Here is a 13,362-nt window from a genome sequence, read left to right on the forward strand (position 1 = left end):
GAGAAACTTTAAACATTCAAAATGGCAGATAATAATTTAGCTCAGATCTAATCAATCCCAGCAACAATCTTTGTTGCACGAGGCTTATACATTCTGGGCGTGTATGTCCGGTCCACATGTACAGCAACTTCAGTCCACTGAGGAAAAGGAAATCGTGGACCACACAGTTTCTATAACAACTGCACAAAGCTGTCAGACATAAAGATGTAGAAATAAGAATTAAACCATCCATGGGTCTCTTCATACAAAAAAGGTCATCCAAACTTTAACTGAGTTAGTATAAAACAAAACCCCAAAATATCAGGAAATGTGAGCTTTGGTAAAGATACCAAACAATTCCTTCTTGGGCTGCGAATACGTCTGCCAAGTTCCAAGTGAAGGAATTTATTTTTAAACTATAACAATGAAATCCAAGGCAAGGATTCCAAGGTCAGGGTAAAAAGTATGGGAAGGATTTCTACACTAGCTCACTCCTTTTACAAGACAATTTCACTTACATAAATCTCTATATACAGAAACAGAACCCCAAGTAGAAGAAAAAGGAAACCACCCTTTGTGCTTTAAATGTATTACCTAAAAGAAGAACGTTCATGTTTTGGGCTTCTAGACATTCTATAATCTCTACTGCTTTTTTCAGGCAGCGCCTATATAGGAGAGAGACAAGTAAAACAGATATTAGATCTTGAGCTTGGTATCGTGAACAACAAGAAATTTAGAGGCAGTCTAACTTGATCTTCAGTTTTCCATCTCATTTACTGTCTCATACTAAAATTCTCCAGAAAAGAAGCAAATTATTCTTTATACTATTCGGGTACTGCAAGACATTCATCTGCTTATTAGAAACTTATAATTTTCAGAAGGGAATTCCAAAGTCGGACGTAAAAAAAATGCTCTTAGGTGATTCCTAAACTGGGAATTCTTACAGCAGATTTACACCTGAGTGTGGCAGTGAGTCCTAGTAAGACCCTAAAACGTCTCTATCTGGAGGCGGTGCTACAGGCTGATTTTGTTTAATTCAAGATCATTGGCTAAATGTACCCGCCTATCTGGAAAGGCCCACTGTGCCCCAAAATCCTTCTGTCTCTCTAGACACACTATTCCCTTTGAAACTGCTGCCACCGTCAGCAGCTCCACCTTCTGGACTGATAACCCTGCCTCGGGTGTGCCTCCCCCAGGCTCTTTACCCAGTTATGGACGCACACCTTCTCTACAAGCCCCACAGAAAGAAAGGGCCTCTTATTTAACAGCATCTATCACAATACTTGCAATTATATATTCAAATTATGGGACATGCAGCAGGCTCGTCAAAACCTATTTGCTAAGAAGGGTCTGGAGGCCTGCGGCTCCTCTGCACAAACCAGGCGGGTCTGAGGGAGAACGCAGAGCGAGGGGAGCGAGGGGCGGGCCCTGTCCCCAGCGGTGCCCCGGGGCTGGAGCCATTCCCTCACTGGCTCTCACCCCAGTGGCGTGCCTGTCCTGTGCCTCCCTCTGCCCTCGCCTCTGTTTAAGGGCAACGGAGAGAAGCTATTCAAAACAGGAAGGACAGGGAATAAAGTTCTGTTCTCTCAGAATCTCTACTTAATCCCCAAAATGAAAAAGACTAATTGGCATTCATTATACTAAAAAAAACCTAAATATGTAAGAGACATAAAAGATAGAGAATTCTTCTAAAAAAGTATTCAATAAAAACTCAGCATCTGGGAATTCCCTCCCCGTCTAGCGGTTAGGACTCTGTACTTTTACTGCAAGGGTGTAGGTTAAATCCCTGATTGTCACCAACTCCCCCCCCCAAAATAAAAACAAAACCGAAAAACTCAGCATCCCCCCACCTTCCCAACCCCCAGCCTCCTCCCTGGAGGTGAGCACTGCAGCTCAATTAGAATGCTGGGGTCCCACTCCCCCCTTTATGCAGCCTTCCCATCCCTGGTCGGTAGTCTCAGGAGCAGATCTGTGTGGGCAGGTAGCATATTCGTAAATTCTGATCAGACATGCACAGAAATAATAAATAACGAATGTAAAATCCAGCTGAGCCCTGAACAGAACATGTGACCTAAGAATATTTAACTGTGAAAAAGAAAACAGTTAAATTATTTGTCAGTTTGCTTTACTACTTTGGTTTACAAAACTGTGAAATTTATGAGCAAAACAACGCCTTGAAATACCTGATTATGTCCAGCCAGCTGCTACTTTCCAGCAGGGAAAACCATTTGATGTCTGTGTCCCAAAACTCAGTACTGTTATCTGAAAAGAAAGGAAACAGAGCGAAGAAGTCCGGTAGTTTGCTGACACGCCGCTGTAGAACCTGAGCTGCTCACTGGCATGGCCCTGTTCCGTTTAAGTCAAGCGTGTTTCAAGCCTTCAGCTGAAGTGGCTTTTGAACTGTAAACCTCTGGAAGGGTGTGGTAGTCAAAACCAGACTTTTTTGGCACAAGTAAAAAAGTGCCCTACAATCTGTCTGCCAAGCCACAGTCACTCTGTAACTCGACAAGGAGAGAAACACGCTTTAGGCAAACACAGGGAAGATTGAGCCTGCTGCTCTTAGAAGCGGAAGATGCAACAGGCCATATCCTGATGCCGTGGAAACTTGGGAAGGGAGAGCTAGCTTCCACTGGAGTCTTAAATGCACACACGTTATCCTGCACACTGGACACAACCTCCCAACCCAACTGGAGACAGAAGTGCTGCATAAGTCTATGGCATGTGAACGTTGCAAACTCAAATCAGTGAGAAGGCAGATACCCCTGCCAGCACTGGACGGTGACCAAAGAAGTGGAGAATCACAGTCCTGGATCAACCAACGCAATTTCTTACTTCTCCTTTCTGTGTGTTCCAGATAGAGGTGCACACTGGTTTCCCTTGGTGTCATAGTCATCTTTGTCTCCAACGCCTGGCATAGCTGGTGTGTATAATGCAAATGCAACACACCTTGGCTGAATGACTGAGTAAATCCTAAGTCAGACCACTAGGCCAAAAAGGAAAAGCTGGGAAACTGCCAGTAAGTGTGACAAATCTCAGAGGGTAAACAGGCATTCAAGAGTAAAGAGAGAGGGGGAACATATGTGTGTCAATGGCTGATACATGTTGATGCATAGCAGAAACTAACACAATATTGTAAAGCAATTATCCTTCAATTAAAAATAAATACATTTGAAAAAAACAGTGAAGGGAGGGAACTTCCCTGGTGGTCCAGTGGCTAAGACTCATCCTTCCAGTGAAGGGGGCCTGGGTTCGATCCCTGGTTAGGGAACTAGATCCCACATGCTGCAACTACAGAGTCTGCACGCCTCAGTTAAGAGTTTGCATGGCACAACTAAAAGATTTCACATGCTACAAAGAACATTGGAGATCCTGTGTGCTGCAACTAAGATCCAGTGCAGCTTGACACGTAAATTAATGAATAAAATATCTTTTTTTTAAAAAACAGAGTGAAGATAATAGGGAATTCCCTGGCAGTACAGTGGTTAGGACTCAGCGCTTTCACTGCTGCAGGCCTGGGTTCAATCCCTGGTTGGGGAACTAGACCCCATAAGCCACGTGGTGCCACCAGAAAAAAGGAGTGAAAAGAATCAACAGGTGACCGGCTGGGGAATACAGGTACTGCATAGTTCTACAACTCCTAAAGGGAGAAGCCCAACGCTCACTGCTAGGGAAAGAAGAGAGGAGAAGGGTGGCTCTGTGTTCATTGCTCTGAGAAGGGGCAATGGGACAAGAGACCGGGGAAAACGGTGGGAGGAAGTGTGGCCAGGGCCGCCCGCCCCATGGTAACTGGCCCCTCTGTTCTGTGACCCCCACCCCCAGAGCCGTGTCCGACCACGAGGAACCCAGGGGCAAGGCACCGCCTTTCACCCAAGCCTTGCAGCGTGTCTTCTTCCAGGTGACAGCGAGTTTTGGCTCAGGGTTCTTCTCACCTATCAGAAACAGCTGTTTGAACTTAGAGTAAGCCATCTGGATTTCCTGCAGGGAGAGGAAGTTGCTTGAGAGGTCTTCGGTTTTGGCAGTCTCATAGGGGGGCCTGTGGACAGTCTTGTAAATCCTGGGTATCAGAAAGGAATGAGAGATTAGAAGAGCAGGCCTGGGTCAGAAAGTTTGTTTCTCCTGAGCACTTCCTGGGCGCCAGGATCTGTGTGCAGAGCTCCCACCGACTCCTCCCCAGTGAGGTAAGTGCTGCCCAGTGGCCACTCCTGGTCAACCGGAGCCAGCAACTCAGGGACAAGGAGCAGAACCACCAAGTTTATAAGCTGAAAGAGCCAGGATGTGAACCAAGGCAATTCAACTCCTAAGTCCACTCCTTTTCTTGTTTTTAAACTCATCCAGTTTAGGGGTGAATAAAAACGTTTAACTTTTTTCTTTTGGAAAATTTCAAACATGCCAGAAAAGAATAGCACAGCGACATCTATACCTTGACCCAAATTTGACAACTGTCAATATTAAAGCTTTCGGACTGCTTCCCCCTAAATGCTTCCGCCGTGTGTCTCTCAATACACTGCATCGATGCACTTTAGGACCATGTCATCCTGACTCTCTTTCAATTTAAAAGCGACCTCGCTGAGCTGTATTCCCAGCACTCGAGGGCTTTATCAGTAGGTAAACTGAAATGGACTTACTCCCAAGAACTGTTCCCAGCTTCCCGGAAAACAACCGAGCCAACTAAACATTAACAAGATGTGCAACAGTGCTGACCTGTCCACGAAGTTCTTCTGGATCTGCAACATGCCGTCATCCTGTTCTTTGGGCAGGGCCGACATTTTCAAGAGGGCACATCCGTTGTGGCAGGACCAACACCATATCTGCAGAAGAGAAGGAAGGTTTTCCAGACATGATGTAAACCACTTTACAGAGGGCAGGTAGGCTAAGCCATGAAATTCATACAGGGAAATTACACCTTCAATACGAAAGACCTGAATACAGGCAACTCTGTGATGCCAAGGAATCAATGTGTTATACTCACAACAAAAAAGATGATTTAGTCTTAACAACACCACCACCACCACCTCAGGTCTATGTGGTCACATTCAGACTCACTGATGGTCTAACATATACCTTATGATTTGGCTTTAGTGCTGGGAACCTGGAGGATGATGATAAAATCATCATCATTACTGCTACTGTTATTATTATCATAATAGATGCTATTATTACTATAATCTTAGAAGCTATCGCTGGGGTAAAGCTCATTATTTCAGGATTTTACATGGGTGAAGTCATTTGATTCTTACAACCGCACTCAGACAGGTATGAGTACTAGTCCCACTAACAACAAGAAATAGGGATGGAGAGGCTGAGAAACTTCCCCAAGCTGCACACAGCACAGCAATGACTCTGAAGGCCCTGCTCTACCAGGATGGTCAAAAGGGGGCAGCTCCCATCATTGCAGAAAGTTCAAACTAGAAAGAATGGACAGCTGGTTATTCGACATACACTGCTAAGAGACTTGCACATGCAAGACACTGAATGTGGTTGTGAGAAGCTGGAAAGAAGGCTAAGATACGTTGTCCACCTTCAGAGGGCTTTATACTCCAAAAAGGGAAATAAATTTGCAAATCTAATAGGAAGCAGAATGTGGTAAACCACAGGAGAAGGGAATTTCAATGAACAACAAAAGGGCGGGCAACAGAGGAAGAAATCATGTGACTGCCCATAAGTGACAGAGTCAAGTGTTTTAAGCATTTTTCTAGAGACAGGGGGAGTTTCATTTGTTTGTTCTGTTGCATAGGACCAGAAAGAGATTAGAAGTGGTTTGGGGGCAAAGTAATGTAATCTGCCAGTAGAACCTGAAATGGAGGAGAAGGAAGGCTGGTTGGAGCAGCTGTGGATTTTGAGCCTGTGTAAAGGTCTGGTTAAGGGTTTGGACAGGGAGGCCTGGCATGCTTCGATTCATGGGGTCGCAAAGAATCAGACACGACTGAGTGACTGGACTGAACTGAACTGAAAGCCCAGCCTGCTCTGCTGACCAAGCCTTTAGGCCAGAAGTCAAAGGTCAACAGAGAGGATTTCAGCTGTCCAGAGAGGGCATCCTCTTGTGAGTCACCTGCAACGTAAATATCAACCATACACAGGAATGCCAGCGGCAGCCTGGGCTGGAGATGGGCAGGCAATCCAGGCAACACTCCGCACTACGCTCAGAAAGGGGAACTGGTTTGGGGTTTCAGAGGAAGATGGCAAATTAGTACTGGGTGCGTTGGGTATCTAGTGCCCACAGGACATCTGTGTGGAGAGGCCGAGGAGGCGCCAAGGTGAGAGGAAGGCAGGATTGCGGACACGGGAGCCGACTGCCAGCTACCGAGGCAGAGCCGCTGAGGGACACACAGCTGCCTCACGAGCTGCCAAAGCGAGCGCAGAGCCTGTGAGATTCCTGGCGAGGCAGAAGTGTTCCAACACAGACAAACCAAAGGCCCTTTGCTGCCCCTTACTCCCCTCTCCAGCGTCACACTCTGCCCTCAGCCCAGGCACTCCTGCCCGCTGGGGGGTGTGGCTCACTCTGAGAAAGGGGGACCCTCTGAGTCATGACTGGTGACAGGTTCTAGGAAGCCTCTTTATCTCCTCTCCTGGGGCAGAATGAATCTGCTCTTGGTAGTAGCCAACCATAGCTCATTTTCCCCACTGGGGCTCAACTGTAACCATCTCCTCTCAGCTCAGGCACAAAAGGGCCTTCTCTATTTGAAACAGTAAATAGAAAGCAAGCAACATTCTTGGTCAGAGAGAGACTTCTCATAGGAATTCAGCAGAAGACACATGAGTTCCCCTATTACTATCTGTACAATTTCTGTCTGGGAAAGGGCCACAGGTTCTTCATATGAAGGACTTGACAACAGACAAGAATCAGTTTGATGATCCCGTTTATTTTAAAAAGGAGATAAATCCCCCCATTATTTGCTAAGTCTCCTTTGTTTTTGGTCTTTTTAATTGAAGTATAGCTGATGTACCAAATTAAGTTACAGATGTACAATACAGAGAGACAATTTTTAAAGGTTATACACCATTTATACTTACTATAAAATTTCGGCTATACTCCCCATGGTGTACAATATATTTAATACTAATATTTTTTATATTCTGTGTGATGGAGTGGAAACCAACCATGGCAGTGTCTGTCTCAGGGAAAAGCACCCATGAGACTGACCTGAGAGCTGAGCTAGGTGCTATCTTCATGGAACTGAAAGAGTGAATGACAGACAAACTAGGGGTGTTCTGACTTTGGTATCTGGCAGACATTCATTTTTAGAAGAGAAAAAAAAAAAAAAAAAAAAACCCACAACTTTAAGGAAAATATCTGCTCCTTGCTCCTTGGAAGAAAAGCTATGACAAATCTAGACAGTGTATTAAAAAACAGAGATATCACTTTGCTGACAAAGGTCTGGATAGTCAAAGCTACGGTCTTCCCAGTAGTCATGTATGGATGTGAGAGCTGGACCACAAAGAAGGTTGAGCATTGAAGAATTGATGCTTTTGAACTATGTGCTGGAGGAGACTCTTGAGAGTCACTTGGACAGCAAGGAGATCAAACCAGTCAATCCTAAAGGAAGTCAACCCTGAGTATTTACTGGAAGGACTGATGCTGAAGTTGAAGCTATAATACTTTGGCCACCTGATGCAAAGAGCTGACTCAATGGCAAAGACCCTGATGCTAGGAAAGATTGAGGGCAGCAGGAGAAGGGGGCGACAGGATGACATGGTTGGATGACATCACTGACTCAAAGGACTTGAGTTTGAGCAAGCTCTGAGAGATGGTGAAGGTTCTGGGGGAGCCTGGTGTACTGCAGTCCATGGGGTCACAAAGAGTCAGACATGACTGAGTGACTGAACAACAACAAAGAAAACAACTGACAATTTGTTGCCAATGATAAAAGCTGAACTTTCCAGCAAAAATTAGAATTTTGGAAGACTAGTCTCTGCCTTTTTAGTTGAATGAATTCCCAATATTCAAAGACTTTTCTGATGAGACAGGCATTATAGTAACAAATGTGATTTGTATCTAAGAAAGCATGTCAATATTTGAACATAACCTAGTGAGTTAATATTTTCTAAATGACCAATGTATTATGCTTTTTAAATCATGCATGTTTTAAGATCCATTCAGAGTACAAGACAGACCAATGGATTTTATTTTATTATTATTTTTTTTTCACTCAGCTGACCAATGGATTTTAATGCAGTGAATGAAAAGTTCATTGATTATGTTTTCGGATTCTTTATTGCAATTAACCTTTACAAAACCACCATTTATCAATTTTTGTGTACCATCATATTATCTGACAAGGCTATTAAATACTCCTTCCTTTCCCAAATACAGATCTGTGTAAGGCTGGATTGTCTTCATACATTTCAACCACACCCAACACACCGCAACAGACTGAATGAAGGAAAGGGGATAAAAGAAGGCAGTTGTCTATTTTCAAAAATGTACAATAGTACTATCCTACTTTTTTGTTTTGGACAATATAGTTATTTATTATAGAAATACTTATCTTAACATCTAATGAGTTTATTACTAAAATAAACATTAAACAATTTTCCAGTTTTAGTTTCTAATATGGCAAATATCAACAGATACAACCACATAAACAAAAAGTCTTCGACATCCTCAATGATTTTTCAGGAGTGTAAAGAGTCCTGAAACCAGAGAGCTTGAAAACAGCTGCATACATTTAGAAATAGGGAACACTCACATAAAAACCCATATCTCTGATTTCTCCTGAGAAGTCCGGGCACCTGGTAAGATCAGGCCCATGCTCCCACATGGCACAAACAGGCCGGCACAGAAGAGTAGGCAGCCCTTCATGCAGGCAGAGGGTCTCCGGCTCATCGCAAGGACCACACTCACTGTCTGCCCAGCCTGCAGGCACTGCTGGGACTGGGACCGCTGCTGAGATGCCTCACCTCCCATCACAAGAGTGACCTCTGTGGGGCACCAGCCATGTGCTCGGCCCAGCATTTATCTGTGATTCTCATTCTGTACTCAATTCCCTGCAGGCTTGGCAACTCCCAACCACCAATTAGAAACTGAAATAACTGCCAGAGTCTTGCTTTCTTTGATCAGCGACACGTGAAATATGGCTCCCATCCCAGTCTGTTCTGTGAAAACTAAGTAAGTCTCCATGCTGTCTCTGGGCGGGAACTCAGCCATGCCCATTCAAGATTAACAGAGAGACAGAAAAGGATCTGAAACCCTACAACCCTTGGAGGGGACAGTTCAGCCTCAAAACAATTTAGATGTTCAATTAGGCTGGCTTTCCACACCAGCTGGGCCTGAAATCTTCCTAAAGCTCTTTAAAGATGTCTCTGCTAAGAGCCCCAGGGCCTCTGGGAAAACTTCAGAGCTCTGTCCCCGGGGAGCTTCCTGTCGAAGGGGCTCCTCTGGGGGAGTTCTGAAGGTATTTTTAGATTGCTCTCAGGCTGAGGACAAACTGTTTAATACCAAAGCCAAGGGCTTTAAGTAGGATAATCTGCCAGAACGGACCAATGAGAACCCGAGCTTTCAGGGTTTCCAGGTGCACTTACTGGTATGCCACGACCCTGGAAGAATGCGATGTCCTCTTCGAGAAGAGGGGCGGGGACGACAAAGTATGCCGGCAACCTAGAGGAAAGAGATGTCATCAGTTTTAGTACCGGAGTTAATTCATTAAATATGAATGCTCGCCATCGATGAACACAGGAAGTTGAGCAGACGGTCTTTACATGGACTGTATCTCCCTGTTAAAAACCAGCGCAGATAAACTGTCTCTGTCCAAATCAGTCAGGAATCTGAGTTCACATCCCAGCTCTGCCTTTGATTCTGTGTAACCCTAGGTAAGTTACCACACCTCTCTGGGTCTGTTGCCTCATGTATAAAATGAAGGGAATTGGACATCTGATATCTAACAGTATATGAATTCTTGAAAAAAATTTTTTTAATTGGAGGAAAGTTGTGTTACAATACTCCCTCCCTCCCCCCCCTCCCACCCCTCTAGGTCTTCGCAAAGCGCCAGGCTGGGCTCCCGGTGTTACACAACCACCTCTCACTAGCTCCCTACTTCACACATGGTAGCGTGCATACATCGATGCTTCTTCCTCCACTTGTCCCACTCTCTTCCCCCACTGTGTCCACAAGTCCATTCTCTATACATCTGTGTCTCCATTCCTGCCCTGCAAATAGGTTCATCAATACCAATTTTCTAGACTCCTGAGTATAAGAATTCTGAAACTGGGAGCGATCTTTCTCATCACACAGAGACAATGTAAGTACCTGTGTTGATCTGAGTCAGACTAACATGAAAACCAATAATTATGATGACTACTGCCCAGACATTTTATCAAGTGCTCGGACAATGTCTAACTGCTTACCGTATGTCAGACTGTTCTAATTACCTAACGTGAATTATTCATTTACTCCTCCCACTAACACTACGAGGTATGTGTACTAGTATTCACTCCCATTTCACAGATAAAGAAACAGAGCTCTACTCAGGCCCTTTCCGGGTTATACAACTAGTAAGAATTCGTGGAGCTGGAACCGGGACCCAAGTGGTATGACTTCAGTTTCTAAACAATAAAATAAATTTAGGTTCTAAAAATAACAAACCTGTCAAGTAGTAGGATGCAGCAGAGCTAGGTTTTTAGAGCTGCAGAGGTCAGAGATATACAGGGACACTATCTCTTCCTCTAATTAGGAGAGGTAGGCTTCTATTAAAAAGACCTCCTGAGGTCTACCATTGTGGAGCTATAAACAGCTTTCACTCAAAAAGCTTGAAGAAAGGACGAGAAGGAAGAGGCTGCCTATGGCATAAAAACTACAACGGCAAACAATCGGACGGTGTTTGTGTGCACACCACTAGTTTGAAGTAAGTTTCTTAAGTACCAGGGCATGGGAAAGATGGATTTTCCGAGTTAAAGAGATCAGAATTTGAATGGGATCAAGTCATTAGATCTAATCAATTCATAGGGGATGAAGCAATAGTTTAAACATCACCATGGTGATGTAATCATCAAATCCACACTGTAGGGAAAAGATCAGACAAATGGCCTGGTTTCTTCAAGTAAACAAGCAAGAAAAAGATAATAGTGTGACAGTCTATAGCTTATTTGAAAATTGTGATAATGGTTTTATGTTTATAAAAAGTCCTTAATCCTTAGAGATGTAAAACCGAAATATTTATGAATGAAATATGATGAGCTCTAGGATTTATTTCAAAATAGTAAGGGCGGGGGTGAGGGTGGAGTAGGTAGAGGCATAGAGACTAGCCATGAGTCAGTAACTGCTGAAGTTGGGTGATGAGTAAAAGAAATTCATCAAATTCTCTTCTATACTGTTTGAAATTTTCCATTAAAAAAAAAAACCTAACTCTTAACAGTAATTAAAAAGAACAAGGCTTCCATAATATGTGAGGCAAAATCAGGTTGAGAACCACAGGTCGAGGCTAAGATATTAACACATCAAACCATTAAAGTTTAGAAGAATTATTTGACTTTTTGAGATTTTGAAGCATTCAGGGTATTTCCTTCAGGTCTGCTTGAGTGGGTGGGCTTCTTCAGGTGCTGTTACTGATACAAAAACCTCTTCACAGATCAACAGCTTTCAAACTCAAGCTGCTTGTTAAAGTCACATGGGAAGACTGAAAGACTCCCAGTGTCCAGGATGCATGCAGAACTACTAAATAGCAGCGATGTAAAAGCTCTCCAGGTGTGCACAGAGGATGAAAGTTGTTGTTCTAGAAGCTTCTGCACATCAGGGGTGCACAGGGGATGAGCGCTCTTGTTCTAGAAGTTCCTGCACATCAAGGGTGCACAGGGGATGAGCGCTCTTGTTCTAGAAGCTCCTGCACATCAAGGGTGCACAGGGGATGAGAGCTGTTGTTCTAGAAGCTGCACATCAGGTGTGCCCACAGGATGAAAGCTGTTGTTCTAGAAGCTTCTGCACATCAGGGGTGCACAGAGGATGAAAGCTGTTGTTCTAGAAGCTCCTGCACAGCAGGGGTACACAGGGGATGACGGTGCTTAGAAGAAAGCAGATTCTCCAGCCCCACCTGGACATCTAGAATCAGAAGCTATGCTTTCACCAGCTCCCAGGTGACGGGGCCACACAGTCAACCATGAGAAGCATGGCCCTAGATGTCAACTTACAAACAGACCGCTTTTCCCCAAACCTTTCAGGAGAATCACCCGTGGGCTTCGTTTATGAGCAGGTTCTTAGCTCCTTCCCCAGGGGCCCATGAGGTGGGGCCACACTGCTTTAAAAATCTACATGCCCTCCACTACTATGGTGAGGGTGAGTATTTTACAATGCTGGTGAACCAGTTAATTTTTTCTTTTCTTTTTTTTTTAATTTTTTCTTATAAAGTCTTTCACCACAGTAGGGGAAAATGTCAGAATCCAGTGTATTAACATGTTTATATGCAGTCACTGGGGATTCCCAGGTGGCGCTAGTGATAAAGAACCTGCCTGCCAACACAGGACACGTAAGGGATGCGGGTTTGATCCCTGGGTCAGGAAGATTCCCTGGAGGAGGAAATGGCAACCCACTCCAGTATTCTTGCCTGGAGAATTCCATGGACAGAGGAGCCTGGTGGACTACAGCCCATGGGGTATCAAGGAGTCGGACACAACTGAAGCGACTTAGCATGCAGTCACTGAGAAATGGGCGGCTCTGCACCACTGGGGGGTCTGTGACATCCCCTCCTGTCTCAGTGAACTCGAGGTGGCTCTACGGAGGCTCTGCCGTTAGACTGCCAGCATTTACAAGCAACTCACCCTCCTCCTTGGAGAGTGCTCACTTTGTCATTAGGATGAGTTCTGAAGACAAAGTAAAGAGCCTCTCCAAACACAAGCTGACTTCCTCAAAGAAAGTTGTACGACCCTCTCAGGTACCAGGGTGAGGGAACCCACAGAGCAACAGCCCCAGGGCAGCAGTGTCTTCCTTGACCGCGTCAGCTTCTCGGCTCCTGGGTCACACACTCCCTACGGGGCCGGGGACCTTCTCTGCCTTCTCAGGGAAGTGGGAGGAGGAAGGCTTTTCAGGAGAAGGTGAAGTAGACCCTCAGTTCCTGATTCTTATCCAAGCTGACTGGGGTCCCTCCTCTAACCACCGGGGCTTGTGTTAATTCATTCATTTTGGCCCCTATCGACTGAGTGGGTCTAATGAGTCAGGCACTATACATGGTAATGAGGGTAGAGAGATGAATAAAGACAGTGTCCTTGATTCCCCAGAACTGCTGGGCTGCGGAAACAAACATGAAGCAAATGGCGATAGGTGCTGTCGTGTCCGACTCTTTGTGACCCCACGGACTGCAGCTCGCCAGGCTCCTACAGATAAAAATAAACTCCAAACCAGGGGAGTTGCAGGGAGACAGGCATATGGTGCAAGGAAAGCCCTGCCAGAAGATCTCATCT

At 44.9% G+C, this 13,362-nt stretch overlaps 1 protein-coding gene across 1 annotated transcript in view; it reads right to left on the reverse strand.

The window, feature by feature from the left end:
* The window catches only part of MTMR12 (myotubularin related protein 12), a 65,192-nt gene that overhangs the window by 11,046 nt on the left and 40,784 nt on the right, over nucleotides 1–13,362 (reverse strand). Inside the window, exons 8-12 of the mRNA XM_065905520.1 lie at nucleotides 9,499–9,574; nucleotides 4,681–4,787; nucleotides 3,909–4,033; nucleotides 2,163–2,241; nucleotides 574–644 (exon numbers count right to left, since the gene is read on the reverse strand). Of these exons, the coding sequence (XP_065761592.1) occupies nucleotides 574–644; nucleotides 2,163–2,241; nucleotides 3,909–4,033; nucleotides 4,681–4,787; nucleotides 9,499–9,574 (458 nt within the window). The remainder of the gene's footprint in view (nucleotides 1–573; nucleotides 645–2,162; nucleotides 2,242–3,908; nucleotides 4,034–4,680; nucleotides 4,788–9,498; nucleotides 9,575–13,362) is intronic.

This window comes from Muntiacus reevesi, chromosome 14 (genome assembly GCF_963930625.1).
Source record: "Muntiacus reevesi chromosome 14, mMunRee1.1, whole genome shotgun sequence".
Taxonomy (NCBI): Eukaryota; Metazoa; Chordata; class Mammalia; order Artiodactyla; family Cervidae; genus Muntiacus; species Muntiacus reevesi.